Below are 26,443 nucleotides of genomic sequence, written 5' to 3' on the forward strand. Positions count from 1 at the left end.
ATCCTGACTAAGGCAAGCAGCCCTCTTTTGCTGAGTTCCGCTGTGTGTGCATGTGTATGTGTATGTGTATGTGTATGTGTGTTAGAACCTCAGATCAAACTAAAGCCATTTGACTTGATCTCTGCGCATTTTTGTCTTAGTCCAAGGAGTTTTTGTAAGGCAAATGTCCGGCCACCTTGAACACAGCCTCTTCTGCGGCTCTGTGAGGCCGTCAGGGAGTTCTCTGAAGTTGGCGCTGCCTCTTGGGATGGGAACTGGGACAGGGACAGCAGAGTGAAGTGGCCAGCCCTCTCCGGCCAGTGTGGACCCACAGTGCAGGGGGTGTGGGTGGGGTTGGGGGAACAGGAGCCCCACTGTCTTTTGCATCTTTTAAGTATTTTCAGAACTCTGGGGGGAAATCACTTGCAGATCTTGCGATTCCACAGAGTGAAATTAAAGTATCAACTGCCTTAACCTCATTGAGTACACTGGAGACTGTGGAGCTTGGAGGCACACACACACACCACTGTCACTCAGGAGGAGGCCAGCCTCCACACACATCCCTATTCAAGGAGAAATCAAAGCCTAGCCCCAGAAATTGAGATACCAGTGATCATACTGTGACCACACAGTGAGTCCTAGGCAAGGCAGATCCTACCACCCAGGGCAGGGAGGTTATAAAGCTTGCCTCCCTCCCACAGCTGGCGTAGGGTGAGCCAGGCTGCAAGCTCAAATTCTTTTCCAGGGCTGTTTTCCCACTGAACCACAGCACCTGATGGCCAGGCCTGTGCTGTTCTTTGCTTTTAAAAAAAAATCTACCCTACACCTACATTCTGGGAAGCTGAGGCAGGAAGAACTAAAGTTTGAGCTTAACCTGGTTAACTTAGCAATTTAGTAAGATTCTGTCTCAAAAAATAAAAAAAAAAAAAGAACTGAGGATGTAGCTCACTGCTAATTCCCAGTACAAAAAAAAAAAAAAAGGCAGAAAGAAAGAAAGGACAAACCCTTAATGAACTGTGTGTATGCAGTGGAAAAAATTCAGAGGTAGCCACTCTGACAACCTGTAATACCTTATTTTGCATCGAACTAAACCCAATTCAGCTTTGCCTCTGCTGAGACACGGAACATAGGGAGGTGAACAAAGTTCTCAGAGCCCCAGCCCCCAAGAACAGTGATAGCCTGATGCAGGAAGAGTTTGGGTTCTTAGCATGTTATCTGTGTAATGCTGACTGTGGAATAAATGCATTTAACAGTCTAATTTTGTACAGAAAATAGTTCCTTAAAAATTAAAAATAGAATTGCTGTGTGACACAGCAATTCCACTTGTGAGTTTAAACCCTGAACAGCTGAAGCAGAGTCTGGAAGAGATGTCTGTACGCCCACATCACGGTGCCAGGATTCTCAGGGGCCAAAAGGCAGGCATACCCGAGGGTCCCCCAGTGGATGCCAAGGGTTTGTGCAGCCTTAAAGAGGAAGGACCCTGTCACCCATCCAACATGGACAGACTGTGGGGACCCCTTACTAAGTGGCACAGCCGGTCACCAAGGGACACAGGCTCATGACCTCACTGTGGCCAGCAGCTGGGGTCAGCAGGTTCAGAGACAGAGGTGGATGGTGGCCATGGCTGTCCAGTGAGGCCAGGAGCTATACCCTTCAACAGGAAGGAGAGGGTCACTTTCTGTATCATGCAAATTTCACCACCGTTCAAAAGATTTTCAAAGATCTAATTTGATGAAGACATAGCAGGTGAGATGTGCTTTGGTGGAAGTGCGCTGGGTCCCCACTGCACAGAGTCACCCTACAGGACCCAGCTGCTCTGGGTCCAGTGACCTGCGAGACACCAAGGGGCAGGGAGGGAAGTCATAGGCCTCTCCTGGCCGGATGGTCTGTTGTCACAGGTGGTGACTGCCAGGGAGCATTCCCTGCACGGAGTGGGGCCACCTGGTACCACTGAGAGAAGGGAAGGAAACATGTTGGAAGAGTCCACCTTTGGGGTCTGACTTTCAAACACATGGAGGGAAAACTTCAAGGGCAACATCACACAGGCGCAGCCACCAGGTGTCCCCGAGGGAGGAGCAGGTACATTAGTGGAACTAGGAGGTCGCCCTCGGGGCCGCCCTCCTATCCTCTGGGTCCCTCCCAGAGTGACCTGATCCACTCAATGACCCACGTGTACCTTGGTGGCCTAAGAAGCCCCTCACAGTACACTCTCTCGGGCTCCCTTGAGCCAGGGCCCGGCACAGGTGCTCACTCTCTGGTCCCCCAGCCCCCCTCTCCTTTGAAGCACGCAACCTGCATGAAGGTGTCTGCTTCCTGTATCACTAATTCAAGGACATCTGATAATTCTCAAAACCTCCTCACAAAAGCCATTCCCTGCAGATCAGTAGCACTCCTGGTTATGGCATTCACGGTGTGTTATAAACAAAACACTCATTAAACAGCTTGCCAGAGTGGGAGCTCCAGGTATGGACACAACCAGTCTACACCCTGTTCCTGCTGGAGGTGGCGAGTGTTTTTTTCTTACAGTACTGGGGACCAAACTCAGGACCTTCACACTGAGCTACATCTGCAGCTATTTATTTTTATTTTTAATTTTGAGATAGGTTTTTGCTAAGTCCCTAAATTGCCCTGGCTGGACTGAAAATCGTGGTTCTCCTGCCTCAGCCTCCCAGAGTGCTGGAATTACAGGCTACCATGACCAGCTTGAAGATGGCAACACACTTCCTGCCCTACAGTTTCTGGCATCTGGGGCCTGCAGGTCCAAGCACAAACCAAATGCCTTTGGGGTTTATCCTGAGGTAAAACTCAGAGCCATGAACCAGGCTACTCCACCCTACGCCAGTGGCAAAGCTGGGCAGGTCTCGAACCTCCCAACCTCAGACTTCCCACCTCCTGTGGGCCATGACCAGGGCATGAGGTGGCACAGCCGCTGGCTTCTCCATAAAATGGAATGAAAAAGCCGCTGCCCACAGAGGTTAGGGGGTATTTCAATCATGTAGTGAGGATGTTTCCAGGCTTCTGGGATAGTGATCACACGGCACATGGTGGGTTACATGACAACTGGTGGGAGCTCAGCCCCAGATCAGCTCTAGTGCTGTGGATGCCATCTTTGTCATCGTTGTTCTGTGCCCTTCACAGCATCACAGAGGCACATGGAGCTGGCAGCCTCTTTCACTGCATGCCATGGTTTTCAGGCCAGGAAAGTTCAAAGTCTGAGCTAGGCGTGTGGCCCAGGGTTTGCGGAAATCGCCAATTTGTTAAATGCACACTACTCTGCAGTGATCCGCAGCCTATCTTTTCTTTAGTTTCTTGAATTTTTGAAGCCTACAACTTAGGTAGATCCAAAGAAAATCTGTAATCAGTCTCCAAAAATATTTTGCTAGTATCAACATGCGTCCAAGAAAAATTTCAGGATGGGAGTAAGGTCAGGGAATCACAAGACTGCATGGTCTCTTCTCAGCTCCAATGCTGGCCACCCCAACCAGTGCCTCTGCCCTTGTGGCCACAGCATCTATTTCTGCAGAGCAACTTACAAAATAAGGAGTGTAGTGGAGAAACTGCATAAAAACAGTATGCAAATGTACCGACATTCACTAGGGGAACAGGCTGCCATCTCACCTGTCTGATGTAAAAGTCAGTTGATACCCTAAAAATTAGCCTAATTCCCATAGGTTTGCCAGGATTTTGAAATTATCCACACGAACATGTTCTTCAGAGGGACAGCTGAGTGAGGCCCACAGCGGCCGTCGGACCCACCTGCTCAGCTCTCCACTCAGACGCACACCAGTCGGATATTTGGCCTTAGTTCCTGAAATAACAGGAACGTTTGGTCTGTCATTGCTTCCTCCAAAAAGTCAACTGCATAATTGTGTTTGAAAGTCAAGAAAACCACTGCAAATATTCTCAAGCCTCCAAATGGCAAGGTTTAACTTCAACTTAACATCTCTTCCTGTTCCAAAATGTAGAAAAATCACATGGCAAACCCCACATATCTTGAAATGTTAATCTGGGTTGAAAAGTTCAGCATGATTAACTCCTGACTTTTGCAGCAGCCTTGTGGATTTTGGCCCCACTTGGTGGACTCTTGTTTATTTGTTCATAAACTATCTCCGGAGGGATGACCAGTTTTGGGGTCTTTCCACTAATGCACACTGGAGAAGGATAAGTGATTTTTGTTTTGTTTTTACTTTGCCCACTGTCCAGGATGATCTGGTTCAAATATCCAAAGTCTTTCTCTAAATGGCAGCTATTTGTCAGAATGATATCTGAACCTCTCACAAGTTGAAGTATTTCTTTTGCAGGTAAAGCTTTTATAAAATAATGATGTTTTTCACTGCCCAGTAATTCACCCTCCAACTGGACGTTTTTACTGCTGTTCCCATAATGAAAACTGATAGAGAGGGTGAGGCTTTTGGAGGGGGTGTGTGGGGGGAACGCTTTACAGAAAGAAGAAGTAAGAAGAGTGTGAAAAAGTAAGAAGAGAGTTTGGGGCATAGAATCCAGCTGCAGTTTGCAGGGTGAGGACTTTGTATCCCTATCACAGTGGGCACATGTTGGGTACAGAGGGGTCAGGGAGCCACTCAGGTTCACACAGCGAGGGAGACACAAGGCAGCTTGTGAGCTCTGTGCCTGGCCCGTTGAATAAGCAAGCAGAAAAAGACTGTGATAGTCTGGCTCTGGGATGTCCTCCAAGGCCTAGAGGTCAAAGGTTTGTCCCCAGGGGGGCGCAGACTTGTGGGAGGTCCATGGGGACCCTTCATCTCCTGCTCATGACATGAGCAGTTTTATTTTGCTGAAGGCTCCTGCCACAGTGTGCTGTCTTGCCACAAGCCTAATGGCAATGAGCTATTCCAACCATGGACAGAAACCTCAAAAACCATCAGCAAAAATTACCTTTCCTCTTTATAAGTTAATCATCCAGGTGTTTTGTGACAGTGGTAGAAAACTGATGAATGCCATGACTGAGAAGACTCGCCAGATGCTACAAGACACACCCCAGGCAGAACTGGCAGTGGAAGACACTCGGGTTTAGACCAGCCAGACAGCAATCTGTCCTCGCAGGAGTCAAACCTCTGGACATTGAATGACTGTGCTTGAGACTCCAGAGTTCCCCTTCCCAACACTCCTGTGTGCCACTCCTGTGTGGAAGCCAAAAGCTACCGCCACAGTTTGGTTTCCAGTGGCCTGGGTCACACACCCCTCACTTCTGCTCAGGGCAAAAGCCTCTGTCTGCCCCAGAGCAAAACCATCCCTCAATTATCCCCAACTCCTGCCTTTCGCAGGAAGGACATGGTAGAAGGAAGACAGGTAAGGAGCACACACTCTGGGCATGCTGGTGATCTGACTACAGACAGCCTGAGTCAGCCATCAGCAGGGATGCACTGATATTTATAAACATGGAGGAGGCTGGCAACATCCCACAGGAAAGAAAAGAATGCGAGCACAGAAGAGACAGGAAATGCTGTAAGTGATCTCGGAGTCTCCTCGAGAGACCCCACAGCCGCCCCATTTTGAAACCAGTTCTGTGGTTCTGGGGACAGGAGTCACTTGAATTGCCTGTCCTGTGTGTTTTGCAGTGGCTTGCAGGTAAGGAGGTCCAGAGATCTCAGAGCCCTGGAGGAACTCGGCTATTGTCTGATCTGAAATGTTCCCAAAAGGCTCAAGTGGGGGTGGAGATGGGACCCACAGGAGGAAGTAGCCTGGAGTATATGCCCTCCAAGTGGAACCTTCCTGTCAGTCTGTATCCTGGCACTCCCCACCATGATCCCATGCCTCATTCAGGCCCAAAAGCAGCAGAGCCAACTGACAATGGACTGAAACCATGAGCCAAAGCAAACCTTTCCTTCCAGTACGTTGTATACTTCAGGTGTTTTGTCACAGTAACTGAAGGCTAACTAACACAGAATCCTGTTTTGGTCACTTTCTCATCACCAAGACACAGTACCCAACACTCACAACTTGTAGGAGGAGAGATTTATGCTGGCTCATGGTTTTTAGAGGTTACAGCCCATGGCCAGCTGGCTTCAAGGCAGAAGTCATAGAGGAAGGGCTGCTCACAGCATGACAGCCAGGAAGCAGAGAAAGATAGAGGACTAGGGAGGGAGATGAACTTTCCAGTGACAGCCTCCTCCCACCAGGCCCTACCACCTAACAGCAAGTCAGCTATAGTTTGGCCATGGTCCAGTGACCTTCCAGAAGCCTGCCCCCTGAACATAGGAGGATTTGGGAAACTTACAGGTCTGAACCATCACAGACCCAGGGCATCCACATTGGCCTTGGCTGGACTAAGGACGTGCTGAGAATCACAGCCAGGGTTCTGCCTGCACCCACTGGGCCAGGAGCAGGAATTAGCAGTGGCCCTGTCAACCACGCCATGCCATGAGAAGCTGCAAATTCCTTGACAGCCAGCCGGTCCCCATTATGAAAAGATCATACCCTGGCTCCTCCCTAGGGAAGAAAAGAGCCCATTCATTCTCCAGGACTCTGGGCTTAGTGTCCGTATCTCAGAACCACCCAGGTCTCTCGTGTACACAGCCATTCACCAGTGTTTACTGAGCAGCACCCGCTCCCCATTTGTCATCAGGAGGCAAACAGAGGCAGAATGGCATGGCCCTGGGAGGGGTACAGTGGTGGGAGGGGAGTAGATAAGGAGGAAAGGCACACTTGGGACTAGGAGCCCATGGGTACTGGGCTGGTGGGGAGCCTCAGAGGAGGCTGGCAGATGGAGCTCGTGGACAGGCCAGTGGGTGATACAAGGCCTCGGCTTCAGGGCACCTGGGGAGGGGCCGGGGGAGGGATGGGCCACCAGTGGGTACCTTGCAGTCGCAGCCAATGAGCTTGCCACACTCCTCGCAGGTGTTGGCATAGAGCTCCTCAAAGCAGGTCACACAGTGTGGGTTCTCCTCCCTCAGGACGTACTTCTTGCCATAGAGGGACTCATTGCAATGGTGGCAGTCAAAGCGCTCCGTCATGGTGATACCAGCTCCTCAGCAACCTGTGGAGAAGAGGAAACCCAGGGCTCAGTGGGCCTTGCTGTGAGCCGCACAGGCGAAGTGCGCCTTCTGTCACCAACAGGGTCCTTCCTGGGGAGTCCCTGGAGCTCACCTCAGGGCTCCTGATTTGGGGGGGCCACCTTCCCCTCCCCCATTGGCAGAGGGCACTTTGGGATTCAGTGCCCCCCCTTTCTCACAGTGCCAACTCTGGCTGGCTGCTCAGAAAGGGTGATCAAGTAAAAGCTGGCACTGGACCCTCTGCTCCACCTGCCTGTGTGCAGTTTATGATGTGTGGTGCCACCCTGCTCTTTCCTTTCTCTCTACCCCGAAATAGAAAGCCAGCATAGAAACAATATGTCCATGTCTATAAAAAGATTTTCCATGAGCTCCTTTATGATTCATGAGTGGGGATAGGAAAAAGGTGCAGGGCAAAGTGGGGAATCTGACGTGGGAAATCTGCTCTTGGATACCAAGGGAACATTAACCTTGATGCAACCTTGCGTGGGGCAGTGCCACCTGCCCTCACACAGGGATGCTGCCCAGAGCCCTGGGGAGAGTCACTTCTCCCAGATGAAAATATTATTACTCTTCACCTGCCCAGGTACCCAGGGAGCAGGAGGATAATACCTCAGTTCCACAAACCTGGATTATTACTGGCTGGGGAATGCCGTGGCTATGGTCAGTGGAGCCCAGGCCACTCCCAGATCTGCAAAAAGGGACAGGAAGGCATCTCCAGGGCAGACACCACACTGTCAGGGAGGAGGACACAGGGTCCCTGCCTCCTCCTTATGAAGAACTACCCGATGCAACAAGTCCACTACTAGGTATGGACAAATGTCTTAGGACACTGAAAACACAGAGTTGATTTTCTTTTGGAATGTTTTCCTAAGTGGCAATAATTAATTTGCTGAAAGTAAAAAGTTTTACTAGCTGTTAAGCAGGCCCACTGGTTGGCTCCTTAACTCGAGCCACTATTTCGCAAATTCAATTCAATTTCCAGTCACCACAAACCATTTGAGGGTGAAATCCCAGAATTAGACTCTCAGATGCAAATGAAATATTGCTGCCTGGCTTATGATTACAGTATATTTGATCGTGTTTATTAATTTTATACTCTGTGTATCCAAGGTCCTGACAACTGTAAGCAGAGACGTGAACATCTTCCAAGCACCCAGGCTGGGTCAGCTCTGTGTTTATAGAATAATTTTCTTCCAAGAGCATTAAGCACACAGCTGGACAATGTGGCAAGATCCCTCCTTCTAAATCGCTCTTCCTGGGGTTAAGGAAAACATCGATGGGACATTCTTGAGATAACATCTCAAGTGAGGCCCGGGAGCATTTGAATTATTGTTCTGAGACCCAGCATGCATGGACCCTCTGTGCTAGGGGCCCACACAGCAGCAGCTGCTTTGGCAGAAGATCCACGCTTTCCTGAAATTCTTCCTTTACTGGTCTGGAAGGTGCTTGTCATTTGTTTTATCCCGAGAACCATCTTTCCAACCTATGTGTCTTTCTGAAAAGGATGCCATTTAGGTGAGGAGTTAGAGGCTTACTGCCTGTTCTGATCTCACAAACAGAAGACAAGTGGTTTGTGATGAACAGAGTGAGAGAACTAAGTATAAATCATGGAACTTTAAAAGCTGGAAGTAACTCGTGAGATTAACTATAACCACCACCTCGCTTATGGTGGAAAAGGTGGAGCCTGGGAATGGGCACAAAAGGAGTCTCCTGCACTCTCCCTACAGCCACCCAATTTTGACAAAAGTCCTCCCGATCTACATGGAAAGGTGGCTCCTCATGTGCCAGCCTGTTGGGGACAGGAGGCCGCATGCAGCCTGTGTGACGCCTCTGTGGAGCCCAGGTCTAAGCCTGGACCACGCGGTGTCTGCTCCCCTCCACGCCTGAGCTAGGTGCTCACTGGAGCCAGATGCAGTCTGTGCTCCACCTTTTGGGATTCCACGGGCCAACACAGAACATCACCTTGAGGCGTCACCTCTGGGGACAAGCAGGGGGCAACCGGCCTGAGACAATGAGGCTGTCCTGGGGTGCATGCTGCCATCACTGACCCCGACTCCCCAAGGGAACATTGTAGCTACTGTGGCCTGCACAGAGGGCCCGGCAGGGCTGTGGCACTGCCCGGCTGGATAACTGCTCCTGAACATGTGGGGCCCTCTCTGCCAGGCTCCTGTCTCTTCCAAAAGGCCATTCCTGCTCTGTTAGGGCAGGAATGGACAATGAGTGCCCACCAGTAGCTGGGAACATGGCAGCAGCATCATCTAGGGAGGCTGTCTGAGGAATTCCAGAGGATTCTATGGAGCACAAACCGAAGCCAGGAAAACTCATCCACAGCTAATGCAAGGACTCAGAGCTCCCTCTCTACACAGAGGGCTTAAATCCATGTCCCCTGTAATTACCAAATCGAATGCTCTTTATATTTTTGGTGCGGGGGGATAGAACTCAGGGCTTCTACATGTGAAGCATGGAATCTACCACAGAGCTACCCTCCAGCCCCAGAATATTCCTTGAAAAAAACTGAATATTTAAAGTTACATGAGGGATCTTAAGCCTTCTTTTAACGGGAAAAATACAGGAGACATCCCCTCTAACTTTGCACTTGTCTATCCTATGAAGTACCTGGCCATTCATTCATTCATTCACTCGAGGACATCTGTGGAGCTGAAGGGGTGTGTCGATGTCAGGCAAGGCAATGGGACACAAAGACCAGGGGGACACAGGCTGCTCCCCACAGCGACAGGGGTCAAGGGGCACAGGCATCACACACAGTAGATCCTGCAGGCCACCAGGCACAGCCAGCTATGCCACAGCAAGGAGAAACGAGCAACTCCAGGAGCCCGGATGGCCCAGCAGGCAGGAGCAGCAAGAGTGGCAGCCAAAGTAACATTGGGGCAGGCAGGGACAGTCCCCGAGACGGGAGATCTCTCCCGCCTGGCTTTGCTGTTAAGAATGGGGGAGACAACCAAGGGCGAGGACTCCTAAAATCCAAGGTGGTGTTGTCAGAGTCACTTCTGTGTCATTTCCTCAGGTACAAGTGGACACCTTGGCTCCCTGGTGTTTCATAGCCTAGTGGTGCAAGATACACCTCCCTGTCTTGGCTCTGTAGCCACCCTCCTGCAGGCCAGAGGTGCTCCCTGCCTTTTCTGGCTCACAGGAATGCAGAGGATTGAGCAAGGGCATGAGGAGAGATGCTCAACCGCAGCGTGACCACCGACTAGTGCTTCCACCAAACCCAACCCAAATGACAGTGTCCTGGAGTTCTCAGCCCCGCCCAGGGTTCAGTCATCTTCTGATGTCATCCCCCCTTTGGTTCTGCACCCCAGATGCTTGGTAAAGCCAGAGAAGAGGGTAGAGGCTGGAGTGGGGACCAAGCTAGATGCCCTCAGTGAGCAGGCGAGGCAGTCAGGGCTGGCCAGCCTCGAGGACTCTGACCTCTCTCGGGGTCTCACATTAGCCTGGCTTCCTTCAGGGAGCAAAGGAGCAATGATACCCAGTGCTCCACTATACTAAAAATAATAAAAAAACACCAGGAGTGGTGGTGCACACCTGTAATCTCACCACTCAGGAGGCTAAGGGAGGAGGATAATTGCAAGTTCAAGGCCAGTCTAGGCTACTTCAAGAGACCCAGTCTTTAAAAAAACCCAAAAAAACAAATGAAGATGTCTGAGGATGGAGCAGGGGTTGGTGTGTCAGGCTGTTTCTTTTTGTCCTGCTGGCCCAGGGAGTTTCAGGGCCATCCTCCCGAAGCAGGAAAAGGCCAGGCATCTCCCTTGTGGGCTTTGAATTCTTTCCAATTCTTTTATTCAACAGAACTACTCACTTTTGCCTGACCCCAAGGCCGTATTCCCCCGCCTCCCGAAGGATTTCTCTGCATCAGCCCTGCTTTCTCTTCCCCTCTAATGCAGCCATTTCTGAAGAGAAACCGGGGGACACACTGAGCCCTCTCTGCCCACCTGTGGACACAGCCCCCATCAGTCAGTCCTAGAACCAGGGGACTCTATGGGGATCCCTGTGCTGATGGAAGTCACCAGAGCCTTCAGCAAGGCAGGCAGAGTGGGACCATCCTGAGTGGGCTTTTTTTCAGATCACAGGAATACAATGCTTCGCTGCCACGTGCCACACAGATTGCCGTGTCCCTCCAGCTCAAAGCACTGGGCAAGTGGGTGGTCCATGTGACCAAGAACTGGCCGGCAGGTGACACACACAAGGCCCTCCCTGAGTGCTTGCTGAAAGAATGAAGAAATGAATAGACAGGTGAGGGATGCAAACATCCCAAAGTTTAAACTGGGCAAAATCAAGACGGAAAGCATGGACCATCCCGTGCACACAGTACTCTCTGCATTGGCCACAGGAAAGCCAGCAGGTTCCAGCATCAGGTGCCATCGAAACCTCTGAAGTCATGGACCCTAGCACCCTCTTCCTTCCCACCCTCCCTCACTCCTCCTTGTGATAAGTGGCCTTGTCCACACTTTGGGGAGAACTCTTCCTGCTGATCTGGACTTGATCTCACAAGAACACACAGCTAAACAGTCAGGATATGGCCTGGTGGGAAGCAGGGAGCCAGGAGGGGTTCCAGAGCCCTCAGAGGGAGGTACATACCCCCAACACTGTGTCTGTGAGCAGATTCTCCATTGGAACCCGAAGGCCAGGACCCCATACCCAGGATCGAGCAGGCAGAAGCCAGGCTCCATCAGTTGCCCTGGGTGGGTGTGGCACAAACAGTCACTCACCCCAGTGCTGCTCTGGTTATTCCCTGGATTGTTTCTTTAAGTAGAAATTCCAGGGAAATGGAGAGGGCATAGGCAGAGAGGGTGTTGCTGTGTTTACAAAATAGAACAGTGTGAGAGCCGTACTGTGGCTCACAGCACAGCGCTTGCTTAGCACTAGTGAGGCTCTGGGTTTGATCCCCAGCATTAAAACGAAAGATTAAAAACAAAGCATATCCAGAATCCATGAAAAATCACCTTCTAGATTGTTGGATTGCAAAGGATTTCAGATTCTAAAGTGTAAGATCAAACATCTGACCACTGTGTGCTTATTATGGGATTCTTCAGGAGGCTTTGTTGGGTGCCCTGGTGGGCAGGGGCAGGGGCAAGGGTGTAAAGTGCCACATACATTGGCAACTTTCAAAAATTAAAAAAACCATCTTGTAGCCAGGCATGGTGGTACACACCTGTAATTCCAGCACTTGAGAGGCTCAGGCAGGAGGAACGCTGTGAGTTCAAGGCCAGCCTGGACTACACAGTGAGACCCTTTCTGGTAAAAAAAAAAAAAAAAAAGAAGAAACAAACAAGCAAAACAACAACAATAATAACAAAAAAGAGATGAAAACTGTCTCGGCTAGTCTATGGCAGCATTAAGATATGCTTTGTGTTAGACAATGTTTCCATAAGGAAAACAACTGTCTTCTGAGTTATCCTTCAGTACTAAATAATGAAAGACCCAGAAAAACAATAAATGTCAAATTCCTGATCTGAATTCCATGAACACAAGGATGCTTGTTTTATGATGTACTTGGAACTTTTCTGTCCACCCAAGGAGACCATATCAAGCACCCTGTCTGTGGCATCCGTGTCAGATGCTGGGAGACTGAGACCCAGTGCCCAAGCTCCAAAAGAGCTCCAGCCTGCCTCTAGCTCCAAAGACCTGAGGTCACTGTAAGGCCCTATCTTGCCCTTTAATGTCAAAACACACCAGAGACCACCTGGTTGTGCAGGCCAGGATGGCAGGCTGCTCCAGGTCCACAGATCACACTGGCCTGGGGATGGGGACACTGTGGCAGTGCCAGGGCCCTGCTAGGAACATGTGAGCAACCTCCTGGTACTGCCAGCCAGTGCCACCTGCCCTCACTCATGGGCCCCCTCCACCTCTATGGGCAGTGAGCTTATGCTCCACCTGCCTGGCTTCTGTTTCTGGTGGCCCAGGCTGGCCTTGCCCTGTGACATCCTCAGTGTCCCTGAACAGCTGGCCCCATGGTATGCTTGAGTGGGGCAGGTGCACCCCAGCGAGTCAGGCTTATATGCTGCTTTCCCACACTCACACGAGAGGCCACATTCCGTGGGCTCCGACTGCACCAATCAAACTCAGCTCTGCTCCCTTTTGGCCCCACAACCTCAGTATTTGGGGCTCCAAGGACACTCCTGGTCATCCCAAGAGCTGAACTTGAAATCCACGACTCAGGGTGCTGGAGGAGATTCCCTGGACTCACCCCAAAAGTCAACACCTCCTGAAAGCCAGCTCTCCATGGCTGGAGGAAGCACACACTTTCTGTTCAAGATGGTCCCCTGAAGGAAGCGTCCTCTCAGATTTATGCCACCTGAGTGAGCAACTGGTAAATGCAGCTTGGTGAAATTCTCACAATAATACTACACCAAAGTATATAATAGCTAATGTTTTTGTTCTCTCAGACCACAGGAACTTTGTTGGGTTTTTGGGGTTTTTTTTGGTACCAAGGATCAAACTCAGGACCTTGCGCTTGCAAGGCAGGCTCTGGAACCACTGAGCTAAATCCCCGGCACCACAGGAACTTTGTACCTCATGGCAGCTGAGACTACAAGACACTCCAGGCAGGTTGACTTTACCAAGAAAGAGGCCAATTAAGCTTCTGTTCTGGAGATTCCAGAACATGGGACTGGACCGCATGCCCGATAGCAGGAACAGTGTAGGGCAATGTTACACTAGCAAAAAGCATTGAGAGGAAATGGAGTCCCTAGATCCTTTCTGAGGGCAGCATCTCCAGTTGACCTAACAAGTTCCTGCCAGGCCTCACCTCTTAAAGGTCCCAGTGCTGCCATACTGAGCACCAAGCTCCCAACATGCAGGACAAAGCACATCTGAGTGGCACAGGCCCCTTGCAAGTCTCAGAGACTGGGAGCAGCCCTTGGGCAGGACAGGGGTAGAAAGCAGGCCACTTGGTGCCCAGACTGAGTTTCTCCAATGTTCTGCTGGGCACTTCTGCTGGCAGTTTAGACAGCGCTCCATGCAAGATGTGGTTTACAGCCGGGTCATACTCAGCAGGCTGCCCAGGCTCAGAGGAAACACTGGGCTGTGGTCCTAGGGAGCTCCATGGCCAGCACCCGGGCTATCTGTGGGCCATCTGTGGACAGCACTGGGGCCACCACTCACCAGGAACCTTGAGCAAGCTACTTTGGTCGCTTTATGCCTCAGTTTCTTTATTTGTAAAAGTGAGGCCACTGAATATGTGTAACTTCTATAGGAGGCGGGATCACTGACCTGTGTCCCACTGAGGAAACTGAGGCACCAAGACATTTGCCCCATAGAGTGCTAACCTTCCCAGAATCCTCAGGTAGCTTAACCAGATAAGGAGCCGAAGCTGGGATGGGACCAAATAAGGAAATTGAGGCATCAAGGCCAGGCAAGTCGAGGGACCCAGAGGCGACTTTAGGCAGCCTAGCTCTGGTCCCTTCCACTTTTCCTCATGGTGCATCTGTGAGTCTGAGCTGAACAAGGCGGACATCAGGCCTGGGCAGTGCTTGTGGCAGAGCCCAGCACCAGGTCTTGTCATCAAGCTGTCACATGAGCACATCTGAGAGCAGGGCAGGATGGCAAGCACCGTGGAAATTCAATTCTACCACATATGGTCTTAAAAACGTGCAGTGAAATAAACCTGAAAACTTGAAAATTTCCTTTCTACGAATGCAGAGAATGAAATATTTTTCTTTGTGTTCTGTTGCATGGATGTTTAGCTGTTGGCTAGGCATTTCTGTGTGTCTAAGGCTTCCTGCAAATGTCTTCGAATCCAGGTCACCTTCAACACACTTCAAAGCCACTTCCGTCTAATAGGTGGTTGTAAAACACACCTAAGCAGAAGCAGCGCCGAAAGCATGAGCTGTACTTTCGGTAGCGTTTTCAAGACCGCTCTCCTGATAATACGCCCAAATTGTGAATCATTACTTCCCCGAACTCATGCAAGAGCGCCTGCCATAAACTGGCCGCAGAGACAGGGAAATGGTTAGACCAGCTCCAAAGGACCCCACTGGGTATCGGAAAGGAAACGAGAATGATTCTTCATTTAAAATCAGAAACAACATTTAACATTTCTTTCCAAAGTTTAAGCCATGCTAAGACATCATACATCTGAGTGCAACCTAAAAACCAGACTTTTCTCTAAACTAAACCAGAGCTTTTCACCTGGCTCGGTTTTTCAATTCCTGCAATAGTCAGGGCTCTGGGTCACTCACAAACTCCACTGCCCCTACTGAAGGGGAGCCAGCACCTGCCCGAAGACCTCCTGTGCCGGGACAGTTTCTTCCTCAATCCTGCCAGGACTCAGGGCTCCTGGGTCCTCTCCCCAGCAGTCGGGGCTCACACCCTGGCTTCCGCCTGGCTCGCCCAAGGGCAATTGGGCCCCTCCCGCACCAGGGCCAGACCCACTGCTGACCTCCTTTGGGGATGGGTGGGTTCCTGGGGCTCCGGTGCCCGTGGAATGTCCCAACCCATTCCCAGTTTGGGGTCCCGGTCCTGGGCTCTCCCTCTGGGGCTCTGGTCCCTGCTTGGTCCTGTCCCCTCTCCCGGGGCCCTCCCTTCGGCCGGGTTTGGCGCCAGCCCCTGCGGTCCCCTCCGGTACTCACGGCGGCTCCGGGAAGAAGCTGGCGGCAGCGCTGGCGGGCGAAGAGTGGGACTGCGCCGCCCCAGTCCCGCGCGTCGTTTGACCAAATAAGGACACGCGGCCGGGCGGGGCGGGAGCAGGGGAGGGCGCAGGGGCTGGCCGCGTCGGGCCGGGAGCGGGTAGGGGGCCGGGCACTGGGTGGGGACGGCACCCTCGGCCGGGCTGGCTCGGACCTCCCTCACGCTTTGTTTCCCGGCGACCCCACACCCCTCAGGCCTCGCGCACCGCCGTCCCCGCGCGTCGCCCCCGTGTGGGCTTGGGGCTGCCAGACGGAGGAGGTCTTCTCCTTACCCGTATGTCTCTTGGTCACCACACCCACCCGAATGAAGAAACGAGTGAATAAAGGCTCTGGCTGTAGCGAGGAGGGGACTGGGGACGGGCTGGGAGGACACTCCCCTGCCCGGGGCAGGACCTGATCGTGCCTTCCGTGGGCCCAGCGGGGCCCCGCGGCGCGCGGCTCTGACAGGGGCTCAAGTCGCTGTCCTGGCCCCAGCTGGGCTAGGATTTCCTGATCAGGCCCACGTGCGCCCGAGGGGAAGACAGTCTTGCAGACTCTGGCATGGCAGGAATTCGGAATTCTAGATGCGTTGTTCCGTCATTTGGGACACTTGCGGGGGGGGGGGGGGCTCAGGGTAAAGACCCTCCAGGGAAGGTGTCCTGCTTCTGGCTACTATCCCGTGTCTGGTCATGGGAACCTTACCCTGTGAGGTAAGATTATCACACACACACACACACACACACCCTTTCATCGTGAGGAAATTGAACTCAGAGAGATTTGTCCTAGGGAACAGGGTGGCCACATAGCAGCTGAGATGTGCACCAGGATCGCCCAGGACAAGGCCATGCTAGGACCTTACAGGGTCAGAAATGCCACACTCATCAGACACTAAGGGGACCCCAAGGCTGAGCCTTGCTGCAGACAGGAGTCTAAAACCAGAACAGATATGGGGATCACCCTCCCCCCAACCCACCTCCTAGTCCCTGAGGCCAAGATGGAAGGGTCCTCACTCCTGAATCCTGGCCAGGGCAGGCCAGGACCTAGGGACTCAGCTCCTTGTGCAGCAGGCTACCCATATCCACACTTTGCAAATTTGTTGTCTGTCTGGGTGCAAATTGCAGAATGATCCCCTCTTCCAAGGAGAGCTTTAAGCTTCAGTTTTAGAAACAAGATTACAAAATGATGAAATATTCATAGTGTACTTAGCCCTTTCTGGTTTCTTTTGTCTTCCTTTTGTTTAGAGTTGTGTGTTCAATTCATTTACTTTTACTTTTTATTAATATAGTTATTTAGTGTTACAGTTTTCCTTCTAATAACTGCATTCCCTGTGTCATATGGATTCTGGTACGTTGTGCTTTCCTTTTTTTTTTTTTTTTTTTGGTACCAGGGATCGAACTCAGGCGCTGGAACCACTGAGCTAAATCCCCAGGCCCATGTTGTGCTTTCTTTATTGACAAAAATCCTGCACTTCAGATGTGTGTTTCCCTTTTAACCTTAGGAATATTTTACATGACTCTGTAGGGATTTAGTCAGCAAAGTCCAGTGTCTGGAAACAAACTCCCAGTTTCTACAACAATACTGCAAAAAGAAAAAGAGGAGAGATAAAGGGAGGCAAAAATAAGAAGTAGATCACAAAAAGAAGTAGAAGTAACTGAAATGTATGGATCTTACTTGGATTCTAATCAAAGAACAACTATTTAAAAATAAATTTTTATGAGACAAGTTGGGAAAACGTGGCATTGACAGGATATTTGATGGTATAATAAATGATCATTTTAGGCATGATAATGAAGTTACACGTATATTTTTCCTTTTTTATTTTAAGCTTTTACTTTTCATGAACAGTGTCAAAATATTTACTAGTAGAGTAACATTACATCTGGGGTCGATTCAAATAAATGCAGTTGGGGATATGAATATATGAGACAGCATTAGTAGGGCTGACTGGTAACCATTGGAGCTTAATGACAGCTATCTGTAGTTCCTTTTGCAATGCTTGAGAAACGAGAAAAGTTTTTACATTGCAAACAAACACATCCTTCACCATTCCTAGCATTTCCCCTACAGGAACTTTCCTGCAGAGGTAGCTGTTCATGAATACACTGATAACACGGCCAAGAGTCTCCCTGTAGAATTCTAACAGCAAAACCCTCAGACCATATTAGACATTCACTAACAGAGGTGCACAGCTGTTGAAAAGAAGGAGGTAACTACATTTACTGATTCAGTGTAATCTTTGAGATAGAACAACTGAGAAAAATACAAGTAGAGAACACTTCATTGTACTGACCCTCTGTGCTCATAAACAAAGGGAGGAAGAGAAACAGTACATACTTAGGAGTCCTTGCCTCTGAGAAGGGCTGAGTGGCTAGGAACAGGGGAGGAGAGGAAGGTTTACTCTACACACTTGTGTGTGTAAGAAACAGAGAAACATTTTTGAGCTATGTGAATGTATTCTCCATTTGAAAAATAAAAATATTTAAAAAGTAAAAGTAGCACGTGCTCCTTTAAGAAAAATAGGAAACACATTCTTTAGGCTGAGATCAATACAAAGTTAAGGGAGGTTGTAGAAACAGAAGATGGGGAAATGCAAAGTAACAGATGCTTGTATGAACAATCACAGGACACATTTTAATGAGTCAATCTGGGAGAACGTGTTTTGAAAAGTTCTGTCTTGTACACTGAAGGATTCCCAGGATCTACCTACAGTGCATGGTGTGCAGTATGTGCTTAGTTAACGTAGGCATTGAATGCACTGGCAGATCCTAGAGGAGCAGCCTGGTAAGCATTTCATTTTGTGATTGTTTGGCTGCATAGCAGATGGAGTATTCTCAAAAGAGTACTTGATCTCTAAGTCAGGCCTGGATCTAAGTACCTGTCCTGCCTCTGGCTAACTCTATGACTAACTCTATGACCTCAGGTAACCCCAAACCTCCCTACCCCTCCATTTGCCTGTTTGTAAAATGGCCCCATAACACAGAGTTTGTAAGCTGTTGTGAAGATCTCTATAGAGTTGATGCATACGAACCCATTGGCTCCGATACCACTGTCCTTGGCACAAACTAGGTCCTCAGTAAATGTTTGCTTTTATCCAAGAGGAAAGGAGAAATGAATCTAAGGTAGAAAGGAATGAGACTGCATTCATTACAGTTTAGGTCCTGTTCTGAAGATAAAAGTCATCTCTAGACAGCCTCGAACCCCAAGCTCTAGATAAAAGGTTAGTTCAGAGAAGGGAAAAAATGAGAAACATTTTCCTGAGGGTTGGGATGGCGACATCGACAGGTCAGCAGGGTTTTCTTTTGTCTCTTCCAGTGCTTCAGTAACTCATTCATTGATTTCTCTCTCTCTCTCTCTCTCTCACACACACACACACACACACACACACACACACACACAAACACAGGTACACGTGCCATAAGGCCACACAGGTGGGGATCAGGAGAGACAGGAGGACCCTCCCTGGGGGTAGCCAGGTTTTCAAACCCTGGTGCCACCCAGCTGCAAGAGGCCTGGACACTGTGAGGAAAGCCTGTAATCCCAACAGTCTAGGACAATGAGGCAGGAGAATTCCAAATTCCAGACCAGCTTGGGCAACTTAGCAAGACCTGATCTCAAAATAAAAAATATAACAAAAAGGTTGGGTATGTAGCTCAATGTGAAGGCTCTGGGTTCAATTCCCAGCAACCACACACAAAAAGAGGGGCACTGTCAGTGCCTGGGGATGCTTGCAATGGCTCAGTAAATACCCCTTGGGCTTCTGACTGACTCTAGTTTACCAGGAGCCTGACAGCAAGATCAGTTTCTGCAGTGTGATGGCCCAAGCACAGACCTGATCTGGGAACGCAAAACTCCAGTTGCAGGTCTGTATTTCCATCCTCCTACTGATGGCACACACAGGTGGAGCCTGACCAGGGGAAAGTTTCAGCTGGGGTTGAACAGCCAGTTGCTGGAATCTCACTTCCTTGGCACCTCTGCAGTGTGCTCCAGGCTGCTCCTGTGTTGGGGTCTGGTGAGGGCAGGGGTACAGGCCTACCCACCTGAAGGCCACAACCTAATTGTACCAGGAAGAAAGGGAACCCATGAAAACCAGAACTAGACGAGATCTCTGAGTGGCTGCATGAAGCACTTTGCCCCCTTTAAGAAAGAAGACGTCCCCCAGGCAGATCCTCCTGCTCCAACCCGGTCAGGCAGGCAGGAAACAGTGCATGGTTTGCCATTGATTGAGAGGTAATTGCCCTTAATTGCCTCACGTGGTTAGAAAGTGAGTAAGTGTCCAAGACCATAAAAGCTGGGGTGGGGAGGGCAGCCTCAAACCTTGCTCTCCACCGTGGGGTTAGAGCTCTCTGGCTGCCCCTGGGGCAGTAGTCAGAAGGCTGGGCTTGCTCCTCCTGAAGACACTGCTTTTTTGGACCCTGCAGGAAACATCCACAGAGAATGAGTCTAGGCACCCACCTGTGCACCTGAGCTCCTCCAGCCAAGGGAGGAGCCAGAAGCAGCCACAGCAAGATATTGCTGGATCCCAGCTTTGTTCCTCCGCTGCCCAGGAGTCTCAGGCACAGCTCAGCTGGCAGGAAAGGCCGACTCCTTCCCTGCTTCCCGCTCTGCCTCTGCCAGGCTCTGGGTAGGAGAAAAAATGCCAGCTCTTTCTTGAGAGGCAGAGTTTCCATCCCCCATTTTCACAACCAATTACACGGAGGCAGAGTCATCTACATCTGAGGTGGACCCTGAAAAGTTGGCTTCTTATTTGAGTTTTTTTAACTGACGCATAAAAATTATACACATTCTGATTTCCTTTTGTCTCTGAGTTGATCTTTTCTGGAGCTACCTATTTACTTCTCTCCTTGCCTTTGTGGGCAGCTCTGCCCTCTTTTGTCATCTGTCAGCAATTCCCAGGTAAAAGAAGTGTGACTGTCCTGGTCTCTGCAAACTGGCCCAAGTCCCTTCTGTATGAACTCTGTTAGTCGTTAAGATCCATGAAAACACTTCTTCCTGTAGCCTCTGATGCTTCCCAGAATCCCGAACCCAGGGGAGTCTCCTGTCTCTTCCAATGGGTCCTCAGGATGTTAATTAAAGGTGCACTGAAATCTGCAACTTTATGAGTCAGTGTTGTGACTCTAAACCCTCAAGTTCTCTGCTGCCACCAAAGTCCTTCTGCAGTACTTTTGCTATGATCTGGGCATCAACAGAGAGCCTCTGTGGCCCAGGTAGGAAGGGGTTGGGAACAGAAGGACCTGAAACTCCAATGGAGATGTGTCAGCTTCCTGTCACTATCACAAATGCTAGAGGTGACCTGCTGGTGCAGAGAAGGGATCATTCTAGCTCACAGCTCTGGAGGCTCCAGCCATACTGCTTTTCCACACTGCTGCAGGCCTATGGTTAAACAGCTCGTGAAAGCGTGGTAGAACAGAGCCACTCACTCAGCTCATGGCCAGGGAGTGAAGCCCTCCCACTAGGGCCTGCCTCTTAAAGGTTCCACCACCTCTCAACACCACCAACCTGGGATCAGGCTTTTAACACAGGGCCTTTCGGGGTACTCTTAAGATCCAGTCTCTAGAAGTATAGTGCATGTGGCCACAGGCGAGTCTCTTCTCCTTCGTGTCTTTACCTCACCTGTGGAACAAAGGATGGAGTCCATCTCTTCTTACTTTTTGCCAGGTATCAAGCTTTTCCTGGAGTCATTTTTATGCCCACTCGCTTCCTGTGCATAATTCTGTGCCATGGTACAGGTCTGTGTGTAATGAAAGCTATGCTGGAACTTGTGCAGAAAGCAGGCTGAGGACCCTCCCATGGGCCTCTTCCCACTCACCACCGGATGGCCAACAGTTGAACACCAGGATTTCATCACATGTCCCACCTTTGGCATCTCCTGGCAGAACTATTTGCCCAAAAATAAAAAGAAATAAAATTCCTTGACCATCCCAAGTATGTAATATTTCTGGAATCTTCTGCATAGTGGAGGTGCCAAGTGATTACTGTGTCACCATTACAGCTTACTCGTCACCTCCCAGAAGGCCAGAGGGCCACGGGGCAAATTGCTGGCAGATTGCTGCCTTTTTCTTTCTTTTTATTTTTTTCCTTTGCCTCCTCACCACAATCTTGCACTGGGTCTAAAGGGAAGCAAGCTGCTGGCTGGGTGACTGCACGATGACTCACCTGCCGCCCCCACCCACCCTGTCGGATGACAGTCTCTTTCCCTGTGTGCTGTGCTCCTATTGGTCCCCTGGGTTTCCAGGTAATGCTAAAGGCAGAGGGAGAAAAGACTTGAGAGATTTCCTTTATCTATGAATGTGCTTGGAAAATTACCAGGACAGGAAGCAGGGACTGAGATCCTGAGGGGGAGAGAGTCTCAGAGAGGCCTTCCTGTACATTGTCTGTGACCCCGCACGCTCTGCTCACAGCACTCGTGGGAAGGTAGTGCTGTGTGTGTGTGGGTGTGTGTGTGTGCATGCGCACATGCACACTGGGCATCAAACCCAGGACCTCATGCACCCCGAGCACATGTTCATTCTATCACTGAACCCCACCCTGCCCTCTTCCCAGGGGCTCCTCAATGCCTTCCTGACTCTGCCCACCTGGCAAACCTCTCTCTCCTTCAGACCAGACATACTACCTGGGCCCTGGTGTGCTGTGGGGACCCACTGATGGCCCGCTGTTTCCTGTTTCTATAACAAAAGAGGACAGATCGTGACCCCTGTGGCAAGGATGGACCTATGGGTCTCTGTGTTTGTAGCACTCTGCAATTCGGTCAGGATTCACTGAATTTAACTGGCTATCTCAAAATGCCTAGTGCAATATAAGGCTGCCATATGCAGTTTGTGCAGAAGGAGGAGGCCCCTTGAGATGGAGCCACTCAGGCCACTTCCTGCCTGGCAGCTCAATTTTCTGAGTTTGGCTTTGAGACCCCTCACCCCCAGCAATGTAACAGAAGCAAAGTCGAAGAGCCTGGCCTTGGGCACAGCTCTCTCCCAAATGGAAGTAGCCTAGGCTGCAAGGAGGCTGAGGGGACAGTCACTTGTGGGGTCCTGGGACAGAGCTGCCTGGGGAGGCTAGCTTCTCTTTGTTGGAGAGGGTGCTTCACTTGCCTCCACTGGGGCACCCTGGATGTCTCCATCCTGTACTCCGACCCAGCCTTCATTTGTAGGAACCAAATCTGGTGAATCTATGTCTCTACATTCTGCTTGGAACACATTGGCTTTCTACTGAATGCTTTCAAAAGCTGTCTGTACAGATGAAAACATGCAGAATAAAATCACAATTCTGCCTCCATCTCTGCTCCCTTGGTTCTCTCTCTTCACTGCAGGTCTCTGGTAGAAGAAGGTCCACCTGCCTGTCTGGTGACCAGGGTGCTACTATAGCTGGCAGAGACCCCTTCCATCCTCTGAACTGCTGATGGGCACTGGGCAGAGGTGGCCTTCCTACCTCGGCTCTGAGGCTGACTTCCTGGGGGCGAGGAGCTGGAGAGTGATCCTCATCCTCTCACCCGGAAGTGGAAATGCTCCCCAAGGTGGCCCAGATGGTCAGGCTTGCACCCTCCTGCCTGTCCGTGTACACACCCACACCAGCCTGGGGATTTCCAAGTTCTATAATCCATGTTGCCATGAGCATCCAGGCTACCCAGAGCACCTCCCACCCAGCTGGCCCCGTTGGTGCTTGCAGAACCATAGCCTGCCTCTGGCCAGCTAGTGTGCTGAGAAACTCACTTGCAAGTAGCAGCAGGAGCAGAAAAGGTGCCTCTCCTGGCTTGGGTGGAGCTAACTTAGGCGACACTGAGTGTAACCCACCTGTGGTGGTGTGAGTCTGGGGGGTTCCCCCATGCATCCATAGCTTGGTATATTGGGAGATGAGCCCTTTAAGAGGTGGGGCCTGGCAGGAGGTCATAGGTCATTGCAGATGTGTTCTTGCCAGGGGCAGGGCTCCAGCCTCTTCCTCTTCTTTTCCTCCTGGCTGTGCAGGAAGCAGCTTTGCTCCCTCACCTGCTCCCGGTGTGGCCCTGGCCTCATCTGAGACTCACAACAGCTGGGCCACAGACAGAACCACAAGCCAGAGCCCAAGCAAACCTTTCTCTCTCCTGTGCTATTTATCCTGGGTGTTTTGTTTCCATGGTGGAAAGCTGACTGACACATGATCCTCGAAAGCAGAGCTTAGAGGCACAGTCATCCAGCATCCCACTGCCACCTTCTCCTGTTTTTTCTCTCTCTTTCTTTCTGTCTCTCTTCTTTCTTTCTTCCTTTCTTTCTTTCCTTCCGTTCTTCCTTCCCTCTCCCTCCCTCCCTCCCCCTCTTTCTTTCTTTCTTTCTTTCTTTCTTTCTTTCTTTCTTTCTTTCTTTCTCATGTCTTTGTTTTTGACAACTGACAGGGCAGCAGCAGAGGCTGCCACCAGGAGCTTGGCAGCTGGAGAAGTGGCAGCAGGAAGGGCCAGGAAGCTGCAGCATGAGAAGAGGGCTCTGGCTCCAGATGGGCTTTGGACACCGAGCTATGCTCTGGGCCTGTGGGCTGTGCAGTCCCTGAGGGAGCAGACAGTGACAGCATGTCACCGAAAGCCATCCAAGGCCAATGTTAGCCACCACTGTGTTCACTGTTGGAAGCCTGTTTCCGTCACATCACTATAATGGGTCTCTCCTCAGCCCTTCCTCCCAGAGTAAGGGGCTGGGGAGGTGCTGTCCATTTGAAGCCCTGTGTGGGTCCCTCTGGAAAAGCAGGTGCCAGGGGACCAACTGCCCAGGTCTCTGCCAGCCAGGATGATCTGGATGCAGCATCAGAGCTGGTGCTGAGCCACCTGGGCGAGGGTACCCTGTAGAGGACTGGGGAGCCAGAAACAGAGTCTTCGATTTGGAAGGCAGCAGGACCCAGGGCTCAGGGTCATGCCAGAGTCGGTTAGCAGTTTGCTGACCTAAGTCCAAACCAGAATGAGAGCCAGAACCAGGGCGGAGGGTGGTGTGAGAGCTTAGTCTCTTGGATGGAATCTGGATGCGGCCAGTGAGGCAGCAAGGTCTTAAGCCTGGGACTTTGTGGCAGCTGTTTGTTCACCCTCTGGAGCCTCGTCTAGTGGCCCCCTGCATCATCCTGACAGAAATGGGGTGTGGCAGGAGCACAGATAGCCCCGAGGAGCTGCACAATGAACTCTTTTCCCTTCTCTGTGGTTAGTATCTGGGCAAATGGAGAGAAGAGGGTCAAATTGACTGTGGGTCTGTTTAATGAAGTGTCTGTTTTAATCAGATGCTCCTTGATAGGTTGCCCTTGGATGTTGGTAAACTGCCTGCAGCGGGTTTGTTGGGGCTGTGCAGTCTGCTGGCTCTGGGAAACAAGTCACACTTTATGCTGTTTGCTGACGGCAGAGGCCCAAGCCCATGCTTTGGAAAGAAGCACTCTCAGAAGTGAGGGGTACAGGTCATCCTTTGCCTCTTCATACTGCGGGACCAGAGGGCCCACGTGGGGGCAGCAACACTGACAGTGATAGAAACACTGCCATGTGCAAGGTGAGGGGAGCAGAACTAAGCAGCCTGGCAAGGCAAAAGGCGACTGTAAGAGCCATGGTGACAGCTGCTGGCTCCTAGAAAAGCCAAACAGTGCAAACCCGGGAAGCTACCGGCAGTGGGTGACACTGACCTCAAAAGAGATGCCAATCCCAGCACAGAGAAGGTATGAGAGTTTCACGGCCTTCAGCATTTCCAAAGCCTCCACCACCTTGGCCCTGAGTTATTGGCTGGTTGATTGAACCCTTGTGAAATTTAAAGGGTGAAAAGAGCAGAACAAGAACCAATGTGAAAGAATTATAGACCCCAGGACCACTGCCACATGATTTCACTTTACATTAGACTTCAGATATTTAGATTCAGTCATTCTAATCTTGGAAACAAAACAAAATAAAAACCTTATCCTAAAATTAAGGTAGGGTGCTCCCTGCTTTATCCTAAAATGTACACAAAATCAAAGTATCCTGGCATAATTTCCTAGTATTATCTTTGAGTTAGCCTTAAAATGTGACTTCTTGAAAGAAAAATAATTGTAGAGAGAGTATTATCAATGATCCACGACACAAGCATTGAGAGCCACTTTTTGTTGTTTTGATGTGGGGTCAAATCCAGGGCCACATCTACCACAGAGCTGTGCCCCTAGCCTGAAAAAATATTAAAGGAAGCAAAATAGAATGCATAATATTTCTCTCTCAGTTATTCTTTTCAAGCACAATTTAATAAGAAGCTGTGTCCGTTATTCCTGGTTTCAGTTAGAATGTGTTTTTCTGACACACCGAGAATCCTAACCTCTGAATGCATCTGGGAACTGTCCTGAGCATGGGGCTTTCTTGACGTTCAAGGCTCAAGTGACATCCTCCTAGTGGTCATATTGAGCAGAGTGGTCAGGGGAAACTAGGAAGAAGGAACTTGTTATTTGCCAAGTCCTCACAATGCCACCAAGATGGTTAAACTTCAGACTGCCCCTTTTGGAGCTGAAGGACTAGTGTAACTGGAAGAACAGAGCCAGCCCAGGAAGATGAACTCCTAATAAGGCCATGTCAAGGTTCAGATGGGAAAGTGTCCAACTTCTGGGAACATATCTAAAAGAACTTCAAGCCAGTCTTGGGGGACCTTTATCCCCAGTCACAGCACTACTAACAAGAGCCGAGAGGTAGACACAACCCATGAGCCCTAGGCAGAGGGAAAGGCATGTGATGGACCATTATACAGCCTCAGAGGAAGGATCTGCTGTGGGTAGCAGCACAGGTGACACCGGGGGACACAATGCTAAAATACATCCAGCCAAGTGCAAAGAGGCAAATCCAGAGAGCCCTGGGTGCACAGAAAGCAGCAAAGCCAGTGCTCCCAGGCCCGG

At 50.4% G+C, this 26,443-nt stretch overlaps 1 protein-coding gene across 9 annotated transcripts in view; it reads right to left on the reverse strand.

Moving 5' to 3' along the window:
• Fhl2 (four and a half LIM domains 2) overlaps window positions 1–26,443 on the reverse strand; it is a 54,008-nt gene that overhangs the window by 13,612 nt on the left and 13,953 nt on the right. The window contains exons 1-4 of one of the 9 annotated variants that reach the window (XM_021258143.2): window positions 15,578–15,627; window positions 13,195–13,314; window positions 12,160–12,242; window positions 6,795–6,973 (exon numbers count right to left, since the gene is read on the reverse strand). In XM_021258143.2, coding sequence (XP_021113802.2) covers window positions 6,795–6,950 — 156 coding nt within the window. In that variant the 5' untranslated portion in view covers window positions 6,951–6,973; window positions 12,160–12,242; window positions 13,195–13,314; window positions 15,578–15,627. Of the gene's footprint in view, window positions 1–6,794; window positions 6,974–12,159; window positions 12,243–13,194; window positions 13,315–15,387; window positions 15,880–15,906; window positions 16,142–20,065; window positions 20,231–25,219; window positions 25,332–26,443 lie in introns of those variants that run through there. The other 8 variants (XM_087204115.1, XM_087204117.1, XM_087204108.1 and 5 more) reach the window with 8 other exon arrangements.

This window comes from Heterocephalus glaber, unplaced genomic scaffold (genome assembly GCF_053883595.1).
Source record: "Heterocephalus glaber isolate CG9 unplaced genomic scaffold, H.glaber_assembly_v1.0 deba00000470, whole genome shotgun sequence".
Classification (NCBI taxonomy): domain Eukaryota; kingdom Metazoa; phylum Chordata; class Mammalia; order Rodentia; family Bathyergidae; genus Heterocephalus; species Heterocephalus glaber.